Source organism: Apostichopus japonicus, chromosome 4, assembly GCF_037975245.1.
Source record: "Apostichopus japonicus isolate 1M-3 chromosome 4, ASM3797524v1, whole genome shotgun sequence".
Classification (NCBI taxonomy): domain Eukaryota; kingdom Metazoa; phylum Echinodermata; class Holothuroidea; order Aspidochirotida; family Stichopodidae; genus Apostichopus; species Apostichopus japonicus.
The window spans coordinates 11,142,568-11,156,699 of NC_092564.1; the positions used below are offsets into that span (position 1 = coordinate 11,142,568).

Below are 14,132 nucleotides of genomic sequence, written 5' to 3' on the forward strand. Positions count from 1 at the left end.
ATACAATAGAGAAAATATATATCCCAACGACGTAGCCAGGAGTTTGAAAGAGGGAACACCTTTTGCGATTGTTATGGAGGAGGGGTCTAAGGGGAGGGGGTGTCCCCCTCCCCTTTGAGATATTTTTGAACAATTGAAGGTCCTTAGATGCGATCTGGTGCAATTTGTTGCCAGTTTCATCATTATCATATGATATCATATTATCAGCAGATTTTGTATTCCTGTTTGAATTCTTTTACATGTTCTTTTACATAATATATCAGAAATACATTTGACGAACTTAACTGATGGACAATATAAACTTTCATATTTTGTAAGACAGCCAGATGTGCAGTGGCCTAAAAACAAATATCGTTATCGCCGTGTATTAGCAGTGTAAAAACAACAGTTTTTAAACATATTTTTCGACACTGAAAGGGGGGAGCAGTCGCCCCCCCCCCTGCTCCCCCTGGCTACGTCCCTGTATATCCTGAACTTACTTGAAGCAAGCGAACAGGGTCGACCCACCCAATAGCAAAATTAATACATAAATTATCCGAATTGAAGCTGGCGAACGTTGTATTTTTTTTAAGAGTATTCAAAATCATACGAAGTTTTGTATGGTGGAGTATAAGGATCGCGAGATACAATTTCTCAATGTGACAGTAAACGTGGTAAATATGACTGATTAAAGGTCAATTTTGATCGAAAATTTTATGTCACTCACAAATTACAAGAACATATGAAAATAAAAGTGCGACAGTCAGAAAAATTAGAGTGCGACAGTCGGAAATTCCGAAATGAAGCTGGCGACAGTCGGAAATTCCGACAGTCGGAAATTCCGACTGTCGCACTCAAATTTTCCAACTATCGTAATTTTTACCAAGATTGGGGGGGGGGGGTGAGACACCCCCCACACCCCCCCTCTAGCGACGTCCCTGTCTACAGTATTTATCTTCTTTTTTTTCTTTTTTTTTCTACCACCATTTCACTGTTATAAATGATACATTGCAATCGTGCAATATACTTTAAGGGCCATCAAGTAACAAAAATATAGCAGATGTTAGTCACGATTTACCACTTTTCCTAAGACTCTGAAAAGTACGTGTTAAAATCCGATACACACAGAGAACACATGGTAACTACTGTAAGTTTTAAAGTTTTGTACCACAGTTACAACTGGATCGTGCTATACATCGGTAGCATGTGCTATTAGGATTACAGGAAGAAATGAGGATATGTGTAATCCCAATAAATCCAGTTTTGGGATTACACACATTCTCAGTTCTTACTGTAATAAAATAGCACATTCTTCCCAATGTATCATATTTATAACTGTGGTACAAAACTAAAATTTACAGTAGTTACTGTAATCTCTGCGTGAATCGGCTGCTGTGAAAGACGTGGGTTGAATGCTTTCGAGTGTAGTTCCAATATTGAAACTTTTCAGCCGATACCGTCTTCTGTTTGATCAACTTCGGTTCCTCTAACTTCCAGCTATTTTACCTTTTTCATGTGCAACATTGACTTCATATCACCTTCCATTCACCCGTATGTGCCTCTGCCTGATATATGAGACGTACGACATGTCAAGCTATTCTCGGCTTGTATAGTACAGGATAATTTAAGATAGGACCTAATTCGTAAGGTTGTAATAAAGCTCATATTACTTTGACTGTTTAATAACCCTCGTGAGCCATTAGCAGGTTAATTTCGTCTCAGATGGCACAAAGGTTTGTTTTAAGCTAAAGTCAATTTGAGGTATGTCCACACTTATCGGGAGCAGATAGAAGTAATGTTGTGCAGCTGAATTATAACAAAAAGAACAGATGTCGAGAAATTTATGGTAATATTAAGTTCATCTTAAGAGCAAAAAGATTGCAATTTCCCTAATGTAGATTGGCTCTCGTCAGAAATAGCTGGATTGACAGTTTGATGCAGGTTGGTTTGAAAGGAAAAATATTTTTAAAAACAGTTCAAGGTAAGAAAAACGCCTAAATAATATGTGATAATGATACTTCAGACTGGAGTACACATGTACAAGCTCTTCATGGGGATGGGGGGGGGGGTGGTAGTCAAAATACAATTTAGTTACACAAAGAATTTATATCCCTATATATTTTCTCGACTTAAAATTGCTTGTCTATTCAGGGTTTCCAACTGAGGATTAAACACGTGTGGCTGTTCTATATTGATTTTCGAATTCCACTGCTTAAATAGTTTTCCCAACGGAATAAATAATTAAAGTGTTAATGACCCCATTGATTTTATCATTGTCTGCCTTTTCTGACAATGAAAATGGAACGCTTGGGATAACTCTTTCTCTACTTTAAAGGAACAGCATCCAATGAATATAAGAAACCAATACGATTGTACTGTACCATATCCTACCTGTTGTAGTCTGCAGGTCGGTGCATTGTGCAGTCTGGTTACACATGGTTTTAGCCTTCCTCTGTATATTGTTGAAGCCTGGCTGTTCATAGTGTACCCTGGCTATATAGCGTGGCTATACATACTTTAGCGTGGCTATATACCTTCTATATCCTGACTATACATAATGTAGCCTGACTATACATAATGTAGCCTGGCTATACATGCTATATCCTGGCTATACGTACTATACCCTGGCTTAACATGTTGTAGCATGGTTATACCTGGTTTTAGCCTTCCTTCATATACTGTGGTAGCCTGGCAGTTCATTTTGTATATTGATTATACATATTGTAGCCTGGCTATAGACATGTTGTAGCCTGGCTGTACCTGCGTTTAGTCTCATTTATATATTGTCATAGCCTGGCTATTGTAGCCTGGCTGCGCATGTTGTATTCTGGCTATAAATGTCGTAGCCTGGCTATACTTGTTGAAGCATGACTGTGTATTCAAGGGCGGCGGAAGCACTTTTAATCTGGGGGGGGGGCACCGACATCAAAGGGCACTTTGCAGAAATTCGATTGGACTGATGCAGCCTTATATTTAGTACCCTTGATAACTCTTATTGTATTAACTTATTGCGTATACACATCACTCCATCAACGTCCCGCCCCCCCCCCCTCAAGGAAAATATGCATACTAGCACTGCAATATCCAATGTGCAAATTGGGAAACAAGGAACAAGTTTTCTTTTGAGACAAAATGAGGTGAAATCATGCTAGTTGCTAGTGTAGGAATCTTCCAAATTAGAGTTTATTTCTTGTTAATATCTTAACCAATTTTTTTTCCATTCGAAATAGCTTTGAGTTTGACCCACAGAAATTCATTAAAAGTCAGGGGCGTAGCCAGGATTTGCAAAGTTGTGTGCTCGACTATCTGAGCGGAGCGCCACCATCGGTTGGCGCGGAGTGTACAAGAAAATTTTTGGTTTTACAACCCCTCAGATGGCCGGAAACGGCCCTTCCCGAGTGTTCATTCTGGTTCCCTGGCCTCTTGCTAACTTGAGACACCTCAATTTTTATGTAGAAAAAGGGCACATTTTTAACCTGAGGAAAAGTGGGGGGCACTTGCCCCCTGTGCCCCCCCGGTTCCGCCGCCCTTGTGTGTATTTTATAGTCTTGCTATGCCTGGTCGTAGCTGGTCTATTAAATGTAGCATATATACGTATAACCATAGCTATAGTTACAACGTTAGATTCTGTAGAACAGAGATGTCTGCATATTTAAAGACTGTGTATGCAGTATGCGTTACTCAGGTGACTTGGTTTTGTACGGAACCGATCAGTACCGAGTCGCTTTACGTATCAACACTATGATTCGAGAATGGATTACTCGTCGTCTAAGGTGACTTAACATAATACATCTGTATTAACTTCAGGAAAATATCATTTTCATCTTTCATCATAAACAGATTTATATGAAGCTCATGCAGCGTTTTAGTTTGAATTGTCTTACAATATTTTTCAAGTTTGACCTTTCTACGTGAAATTATATCTTAATGCTGTTTTTCACTAAATCTTTATTTCCAGGTAAATATCAACAAACGGTACACATCCCTAAGACGTCAAGCCATAATATATATCTCCTTAACTTTGGCTTTTTTGCCTTCCTAATTTCGGGAGCTTAACCACTGAATCCTTTCATTTGTTATCGACGAAAATGATCTTAAAATTTAAATATTTGAAATTTAAAAGTTCCCACATACAAACTATTAGAATACTGAATTATTCCCTTTATGTCATTCAATGAATATAAAGCTACCTTCTTTCTTACTTCTTTTGTTTTCTTACATTTTATTGACTGTTTTTGTTTTATTTTAATTTTATGTAATATCATTCTTACGTAGATGCGCCCCAACTGCATTCTAATCCTCATTTTACGACCAAGAAACGTACTGTTGACAGAACTTTTTAATTATAATGATGACATTAAAGCTGCCTTTAGGGTCAATGGCATGCAGCAATAATGAAAATTCAGCCTTTAACTCCAATTACTAATATAAACTGTGTTCACTAAAACGAAACATGAAATCACAAATCACAATTTAATCAGCTGCATAACTGATTTAGCAGGGAACGTGTTTAGATGAAGAGTAAGAGGAGGGGCCTGGGGGAGGGGAGGGGGCTAGAGATAATTAATGAAAAGCCCAAGGAAACGGCAATATGCAGATGATTGACTCTCAGTAACTGGCAGCAGAAAAAAACACAAAGTATAATATTTTTAAGAAATATTTTATAAAAAAAAAAAGTTTAAGGGTATATAACGATGACTCATAAACTATATATCACAGTGTAATAATAACAGATGATATATATGTATTTATTTTTGTGATATAAAATGAGTGGATAGGAAAAAATAATTATTGTTTTCTTCTAAGACAACAGCTTCCAGGAGTCTATACAATTCCATCGAGAATTACCTAAGCAAATACGCTTCTTTTATGTAAGCGGGAATGATCAAGGTGTATAGGATGGTGAGACTACATAAAGCCAACATATCCAGCACATGTACTTAACTTTCTTCAACTAATACACACAAAATCCTTCGTTGAAAATGATTTACAAATATTTTCTTGGAACAAGCCATCGAGCTTGTAGGTTGATTCTTAGCCAGAGATAAATCGTCAATCGTCGATCTCCTTTGAAGCCTCTGTCGCCACCCGTCCTTATAAAAGGTGGCATACTCCTTTTAGAGTCTATATCAATCCGCCCGGATGTTCTCTTAGCTCAGGAAATAAACAAAAATGCAGTAGCAAAACATATCAGGATCGGTTTCTTTTGGCTTGCATGTTAAAGAGTATGAATGGAAGTACATGTGGTGCAAACATTGGTTTAATTGAGACCCTTTTAAGCCTCTCAGAAGCAGCGTACGAAAATTGTTTACTACAGAGTGAAGAGGTTTGTTTACAAGTGACGAAAACTTCAGGCTCGGATAGCAAAAAAAAACCGCAGGGTCATGGTACGGAAAATTGATAGTGCCATGAAAGGCTAACTTGTCAGCTATCCATTGGTGGGTAACGTTTGGCTATTGAGTACTTCTATCTAGGCTTATAGACCACGTTACTTTTGTGATTTAGTGTGTAAGTCAATGGGACTTTTAATCGGCGTATGCTACCAAAAGTCACCAGTCTTTACAACAACGAGGTTTATCGGTCATAGTATGACAAGTTTCGCCATCCAAAAGAGGGCGCAATTACACTATCCGAAAGACGATGCATTACCTGGTTCGGAAAATGTTCTCTCAAGGAGCCGTCGATGTATGCGTTAAGTCTGGACAGGAGTATGTTTTTATAAGAAAATGAAGGCTCTATCCACCATGGATTGCCAAAACGTCGCAAACTAGATATGGGGTTAGGATAGGAGATGTCTCTTGTCAGTTAATAGTTCCCAAAAGCGATCAATATAAGGATTCCTTTTAGTTTGTCCGGTTCTGAACTAGCTTAATTATTGTGTTAAAAGGAGAAAAAATGTTTCCCATTTTCTGCGCTCATGCTTTGGAAAGCTTATCAGTAGCAAAGTAACAGTTATTAATAGCCAATTAAGTTATGATTATGCTTCGATCTCTAGAATATTTAGAGGGAAGTTTATATACAGCATTAGCAAAGTTGTACCCACGTACAGTAAATCACATAAATAATGAATACAATGTAGGATGGTTTAAATTAAAATAAAGATCTGTTTTGATGACGTGATTCTAACATAACTTAAAGGACGACGTATACGTTATGACGTCAGTCATCTCTACATGGGGGACTCGCAGTTATGAAACGTATCAATATTTCATATGTGACTGGGTGTATGGCATAGTATTGTGTCATCAGGAAACTCCTCAGATACGAAATGAACACAATAAAGGAGTGGCCATATAGCATATTCGTGTCACATGACCGTAGAAGAGGGGTACCTAGGCCGGTGCAAACTCACGGGTCCCAGGAGTTACCACTGTAAGGTCCGAACAATCTGATCACCAACCAGCTGAAAACGAGTTAAAAATCCGAAGATTTTATTTAAAAAAAAAAAATGTCTGAAATACAGTTGTTTTTTAAAGTTCTTTTTCCGACAACCACCAACATGGGAATTGAAACGAAACCCTGCACCCCCCCCCTTAAACAAAAAAAAATCTTACCCAAGCCCAAACCATGTTGTGCTCTGGGGAATGTGGACTCTCCTTTGTGGCTAATTTCTATTGTTTGCACTTGGACCAGGTTGCCCGTGTGCTACACCACTGGACGGTATAGTGGTGGTCGAATATAATTGCTCTGTAGTAAGTGGATATATAGGTCACACTAGTGTCCCATATGTAAGAGGAGTGAATAAAGAAACTAGTTTCTCATTACATTGAGTGATTGTATGATATTATTACTGTGTCTCACTATATACGGAAATGATCGTGCCGTAGTGTATAATTAGAGTATTGGTTACTGAAACGTATAAGTGTCTCATTGTTCCTGAACTGGTTATGCGATATACGCTAATGTCTCATTATACTGGTCACATTTTAGGGTTGATTTATAGGGACATGTTAGTGTCTTAACAGGACAGGGTTCGTATGACATATAAGTGTCTCATAACGGGTCAGCGGTTCTAGGACATATTGTAGTGATACGTTAGAGCAGATGATATAGGACATTTTGAGTGTCTCAATTCAGCTGGGACAAGGCGTCGGACATATTAGTGTTTAATCATGAAAAAGTTTACAGGACATGTTAGTGTCACATTACACGTTAGTGACGTTCAGTGGGGTGGGAAATATCAGACCAATTAATGGAAATATTAGTGTTTCGTTACGAGAGCTGTTATATGACATATCAATCTACATTAGTATAGGCTATATCTTATAATGGGATTTATTACAGGACATATTAATAGCTCATCAATATTAGGATAAGGTATAGGCCATAGGCTATAGCTATTCGTTTCTCTGTTTATATTATACGGTTGTGTTCTCATGTTCACTAATATTATACAATTTTTGACAATGAAGCAATCATTTTATCTACGATTTAAAGGATTGTATGCAAATTTTGCCAAGGCTGATTAGAATATCTGTTCAGCTAAATATTCACTTTCGTCAGGAATATCAGTTGTACTCGTTGATCGTATTTAAATATCTAGCAAGTAATCACTGGTTATACAGAGCAGCGTAACATGGATAATTGTTGGAGGAACGAACGCTGTATAAAGCTAACTGTCGATATATATTTTAAACAGTTTATTGGGCAAAAAATACACAGTAGGCTATACATTATTACAAAACCGTATAGTGTCAGAAATTTGCTGCGTACGTATCCCGTAATACTAGCTGCATAATTACATAGAATGTTATAATGTAAGTTGCATACTGGTTTTATTAACAACAACAAGAAGCACGTGACATGCAGTCCATTACGGAAAAAAAAAGCTTCCATTAGTTGTATAGTTTGATGCCACTGTTGGTTGTATGCAACAATAAACGAGAAACATTCGTCGATTATTTGGTGCGCCGCATTATTAAAGTCCTATTTTGATTTCCATAAAAATCAATGTCTATATATCCTGTCTTCCCGGACACTGTCCCTCTTGAGGGTTTCTGAAAGAAATACCTCTTCCGCAACTTGTAAGCAGACGTTTGTTTCCTTTGCAAGCATCAGACAATTATTATCGAATAAATTTGGGAAGTTTTAGGGGGCGGGGTGATTTTTAATTAGATTGAGATGATATAGGTTGGTATAAACGAATTATGAAGATATAATATTGGTCAGTCTTCACGGTTAAAGTCAAGAAGGGCATCAAATTCAAATTCTGTACATGTTTCATTTATTTCTTATTTTGTAAAGGGCATTCGTTTTCTTTGCTTTCTCGTTAATTAATAATAAATTAAGCAAGCCTCTCATGAATTATCATGTTTACGGACCTCCATATGATAACAGTATAACTAAAGCATTTGAAATGAACTTTAGGTGCAGGTTCTGACTAAATTGGTGGGGGGGGGGGTAAGAGAACCCGGTACCATGGCCTGGGGTTGAAGGGGGTCCAGGAAAAATATAGATGGAGCCCACCGTCCCGCTGCTCTTTGAAATATGTGCCTCCGCCACCCCCCCTCCCCTTCCTCTCCAATCACTCCCACATTAAACTGCCTTAGCTCTCTTCAGCCGCCTCTGATGAGAATGTCCACTTTTAAGCTTTAAATTTATATTTTCTCTAAGGGGAGGATCCAAGTCCCCCCCCCCTCCTTCCCACATTGGGAGCGGGTTTCAAAGACCACATTTCCCCCTCCCTTAATAAAATCCTGCATTCTCCACATTTATACACACAAACACACATCACAAAGAAACAAAATATTGCGGATAGACGATATAGTGAAAACCAAGTGAAATATTTCTTATCACCCTGTTTGACAACTTCTTTAAATGTATTATTATTATAATAATGAATGAGTACACAACAACTCGCTTTTAGGAAACTTGAACGTTATAACATATATAGAACACAAAATACCGTGTGTCTCCATTGCAAATTGAAGTATAATCAGAACGTATATATATATAATATGAATGAAGAAATACAAGACGCAAAAAAAATTATATTTAACAAATTAACAATTTAAATGTCATGCCATATGAAGTTATTTTAATCAATATCAATAAACCAAATTAAGAAAAATCCTAGCAGTGTCTGACAGACAATTTAAAGATCGAAAATTTCATTCAATTGAAAACATAAAGTCTCTTGCTGAGATCACCTAAAACATTGAATCTAAATGAGATGTGCAGTGACATAGACGTATGATAGACGAAATTCATTTTTCGCAACTGATTTGATTTCCAAATAGATGTTTACCCCCTCTATTTGGAAGGCTTTATAGTTATAGGCAGTGTGATGACGGTTTTTCATTTGTCAGTGCCAGTTCCGGTTGGTGGAAATTATATTATTCTACGCAGTCTGGAAATTTTGAAGAAAAAGGCCAAACAAAGTTCATTCTAAAAATTTAAAAAAACAGAACAAGGTATTATGCATCACAGTCCAGAAGTTAAAAGCTTTAACGTTTTTTTTTTTTTGGCGATGACAGACAATGTATAACACTTTTCTTAAAACGAAAAATATACCACATTGTTTGTTAGAGATTGCTAGGGATAATTTGAGTGAATAACCTGTTCTGATTGGCTAAACCCTACAGGAATTAAACCATAGTCTAAGTGGATTAAGATGTCATTATGACGGATCTTCTTTCAAAAGTTTACTTTTCTATTATAAAATCCGTCTTAATTTTATCCTTGATATGTGATCCGTTTGGAAATGTATGCTTATACCTTTTATTGTTTTCTGTATGTATAGAGTCTTGCCCAAAAATAAAACACATTTTCCCCCTGTCTATAGAAATGTTGTTTTCCCATATAGATAAATTATTTATATAAATATTTTAAAGAAAAACAAAATCGTTTTCAACTTAATCGCTATGATGATATCATTCACTCTGCCGTTGCAAGATGCATTCATAAAATATCACCAAAATATGAAGAAACAAAATCATTCAGGTATATCTACGCACTACGAGGGATGTTGATAGTGACGTCATAATGCAGGAATTTCCAATTTGGTTAAACAGCCAACTTAAGCTAACATAATATCGCTTTAAAAATGTTATCATATCAGTTATAGAATATCAATGATATAGGTACAATCTGCTTCTTGTTTAAAACATGCAAATATAAATATGTATCTTCTTATCTATAAATTCTCTCCTTTGTAGGAGGTGTCCGAGTCCAGCCAAAGCCCCATCACAACATAGTTTTTACATTCGAATTCCAATCGTAATATTTGTCCCCGCCATTCGGAGTATCATTTGAATGTCATCCGATGAATGCAACAAGTAAATTGAAAATTTAACATTATTCTACTTCTTTGCACAATGTGAAGTATACTCGCTCTGATCAAGCAAAGTATAGCCGTAATTGGATAAACCGTTCCAGGGAGTGGGGGTGGGTGTAAAAGGATTTTACAACCCCCCCCCCCCCCGTATTCTTCTTCAACGTCACACACAAATTAAAAAGTAGTTATGTAGCACAACCTTGTGTAGATCTAAACATACACATAATGCATGATCTAAATATGCCGCAGAGTGCACCATTTGGGGGGGACCTCCCACTCCCTACAGGGGGTCTGTTTTACGACACCAATGCCACAAATTCTCCTTTAAAATAGCTTGGTTCGTCCTCTGCTTTCAATCCAACAAAGAAATCTGTTATGGGGTCGTTGCAGTCTGCCGTACCCCACATTCTCGGCTGGAGTGAACTTTTTAGGTTCCTACAAAATGTTTACATACTTTATCTTTCGAGAATGGTACGATCGGATTGTGATATAATACAACTCATTGTCACTTACAACATGTCACATTTTCCATAATCTGAATTAAACATTGACGTATACTATACAGTATACGAGATATATATATTTGCGATCATATCTCTAGTGAAGACTGCTATTTTACATCGATACTAAATTCAGATCAGTGTGCATCATTAATTCATAAACCATTCATTAGTTTGAGTATAATCCATGTTATACTATTATTTCAAATATTTGCAGTAAGCCTAGAAAACTTTCCAATAAACATTTTTTGATATTAATACTGAAAATTCTATGGGCGGAGAAATGTTGAGAAGATGGCCAATATTTTTTTATTGTTTGGTGGAACAATCTAGAAGGGTTTCTTAATTTAATCAATCGCTATCTTTTTTCCGGATGATTCTTGGTAGGTTTTATTAAAACAAAATTTAAAAAAAAACAGGTCAAACGCAAAGAACTGCTTCAAACGTATACAACGTGTCTTGTACATCAAGCACATATCTTATTGCACAATAATCGCATAAATATACGCCGTGTTTATCACTGACCCAGTGTAGAACAGATAGTTCTTATTTGTCAATTACCCTACATTTATATATGTGTATGATCATGATTCACTGAGGCTACCGAGGTGCTAAGACTTGCTTTTAACGTTTTCGATAAATATGGGAACAAATTCAAATATTGATATTTGTAGAAAAATTAAAGACATCCATTCAGATGGTAATTTCCATATATCACTTTTAGTTTTGAGGAATTGTCCATCTAAACATGTTAGGCCCCTCAGTTAAAATGACTGGACTACGTAGTCGAACACAGTAATCATCAGCTCCCCAGATACCGCACACGACTAAGTATGGAAACATTTTTGGATTTTTGTGACCTCAAATAACACTACATTTGCATTGCATTTTTACTTTGACAAGGGGGGGGGTGTTAAATATCAATCAACGGTGCTTTCTTGTTTACATAAAGACGAAAGCAGAAGTTTTGTTTAAGTTATCGGAATTGATCCAACAAGTTTTAACTTAAATATTAAGGTCTGAACTCGGGAGCCGACGTCATCATCCATCTAACATTAAATGAACAACCCAGAGATTAAGCATGTCTTAAAAAAACTGAATATCTTGAAAAGACCAGAACAGCCATAGAAACTTTGCTAGCACTCAAGATTTGACTTCTTTTGTTTGGCATATGATAACAACAAGACTACAATTCTATCCTTACGTCATCCTTTGCCTGGCGTTGTAGTCACTGAAGATTAGTAACTCTGTACAGCAGGTTGACACCGGGTTACCTCGGTATTACTGGGCACATTGTGTACATTTCCATCGTCTTCGATATCATTTAAATGTGGCGATGCAGATGTCATCATACTCCGTGTGGCTAGTAGTACATTTAGAGAATAAAAACGTAAATTTCTAAGCTTAAATGTACATAATCATAAGGCAAACGTCGAAGGGAATCAGTAGGCCAATAACATTCCACTGCAGATTGACTCTGATCTAACGAACTTCAGAGAGATGGCTCACCTTTGAAGTTTATTTCTAGATCTAGGATATCCCTGATATCCTGTAATGTTTTCTCGGCTTCCTTAAAAACCTGGCAAAAGGGACGGAAAGATTTAAATGTGAGTGATTGACCATGAAAAGAAACATTACGATATTTAAGTATAACATGAAAGTGATCAAAGGAGCAACCACAACTTTTGTACTGAGGGTGATAGGGTGGTTGGTGGGTGGTGGTTGGTGATTGGTGGTTGGTGGGTGGTGGGTGAGGGAGGGGAGGTTAGCTAAGATGTTATGTCGTCCAGAGGACCGGTTGAAGACGAGGGGCGTATCATCCCCTTTGAGAAATTTCAGTGAAATGGAGTGTGCTTATATGTAAAATGGTGCTATACGTCGCAACTTTTGAAACAATGTTGAAGAATTTTCGACTGTTTTGGTTGTAGCATAAATACATACATACTATATATGTACTGTACACAAACTGGTTTATTATATTGTGTCTGACTGCGTGGGTGGTGGTGAGGGGGGGGCACCCAGTCCCCTGATTTACTGGCAAGCACCAGTGCACCATCGAGTCTGCCATGTGTCCATGACGGGTGCTATATACGTTGAATGAAGTGCTTATAAAGTTAGGTACATAGATAGTCGCAAAGTAATGGAATATTTTAATTTATAATGGTGTGACGTCACACTTGCTTTGGTACTAACCTCTATTATTTTAGCTTGGACTATTGGTGGATAGAGCATAAAGAAAGAATCCAACACACACTGAGGGTGTTCTACGTGATGAAGTTGATATGAGAGAAAGGCATTTAAGAATTTCGATGATTGTCTGTCACTCGGAGAAATCTGCAATAATAATAATAATCATCATCATCATCATCATAATCATAATGAACATTCGTTTGAAGTTTTAAATGTGGTCAGTAGGTATGGCAAAACATTACGTTATTAATTGATGATAAAGGTAAAACTTAAGGTTATAAGCAACCATGCTACCGAATGTTAATATAAAATACAGCCTTTTCTTGACAATTATGAATTATGAATTATGAAAAATTTAAAATTAATTTTCAATTACCAGCTCGCAAATTGTTCTTGTTCGCATATAGAAAAAAGGTGTTCTTAACTTTGTTGGAATGCAGTTTTTTATAACAGTATGGTAAGTTAAGTTCTTTAAAGTCACAAGAACGTTGTCATATGAGATGTTAGTTTGGAGAGGTTGAATTATATGGCATCGTAAATACTTTTGCTTTGAAGAACTGACTCCTTCAACATGGTTCTACTGGCATACATATAGATAGCTAAGGTATTGTCGGAGCTATTACCACCTATCCAGTTTAGATACCTAGACATCTCAGGTATGAGGTGGAAGTAGAGTAGCTAGGATGGGTAAAGACTTAGTGTTCATTAATTATGAGGTCAATGGTCACTGTCCGGACTCGGACAAGGGGTAGCCTTGGAAATAGGTTATATGATTTAGTACTCGGCCTTACTTCAGATACACTGGATTCCACTACATCGCTTGTAGCTTTTCTCGAATTATTGTCGACAAATGTTATTTGAAAACGGAATAACTAAACTCCCAAAACTGTTACTTTCGAGAAAATAGTCACAGGTAAGTGAAATTATTCACACAATTGATTTGCTGCTGTTTGAAGCATTTGAGTGACTTAATTATAACGTATAAATTTATCTAAATATGATAGTAGGGAAAAAGAGAATATTGTTTATACGTTGTTTGAAGCAGATCCAGTCTTCTAAACGTCAGAATACAATTAAGTTTAACTCTTTTGAGCAAATGGCAGGTAGTATAGTTGTGTTCGAACGATGTATGTTAATATGTTGAAATACAAGTAATAGTGCATTGGCTTTATATGTGTTTCCACAAG

At 36.8% G+C, this 14,132-nt stretch overlaps 1 protein-coding gene across 2 annotated transcripts in view; it reads right to left on the bottom strand.

Moving 5' to 3' along the window:
- Nucleotides 1–8,257: 8,257 nt before the first annotated feature.
- LOC139966428 (uncharacterized) overlaps nt 8,258–14,132 on the bottom strand; it is a 50,760-nt gene continuing 44,885 nt past the window's right edge. The window contains exons 6-8 of one of the 2 annotated variants that reach the window (XM_071969411.1): nt 12,949–13,089; nt 12,265–12,334; nt 8,258–12,118 (exon numbers count right to left, since the gene is read on the bottom strand). In XM_071969411.1, coding sequence (XP_071825512.1) covers nt 11,994–12,118; nt 12,265–12,334; nt 12,949–13,089 — 336 coding nt within the window. In that variant the 3' untranslated portion in view covers nt 8,258–11,993. The remainder of the gene's footprint in view (nt 12,119–12,264; nt 12,335–12,948; nt 13,090–14,132) is intronic. The other variant, XM_071969410.1, reaches the window with a different exon arrangement.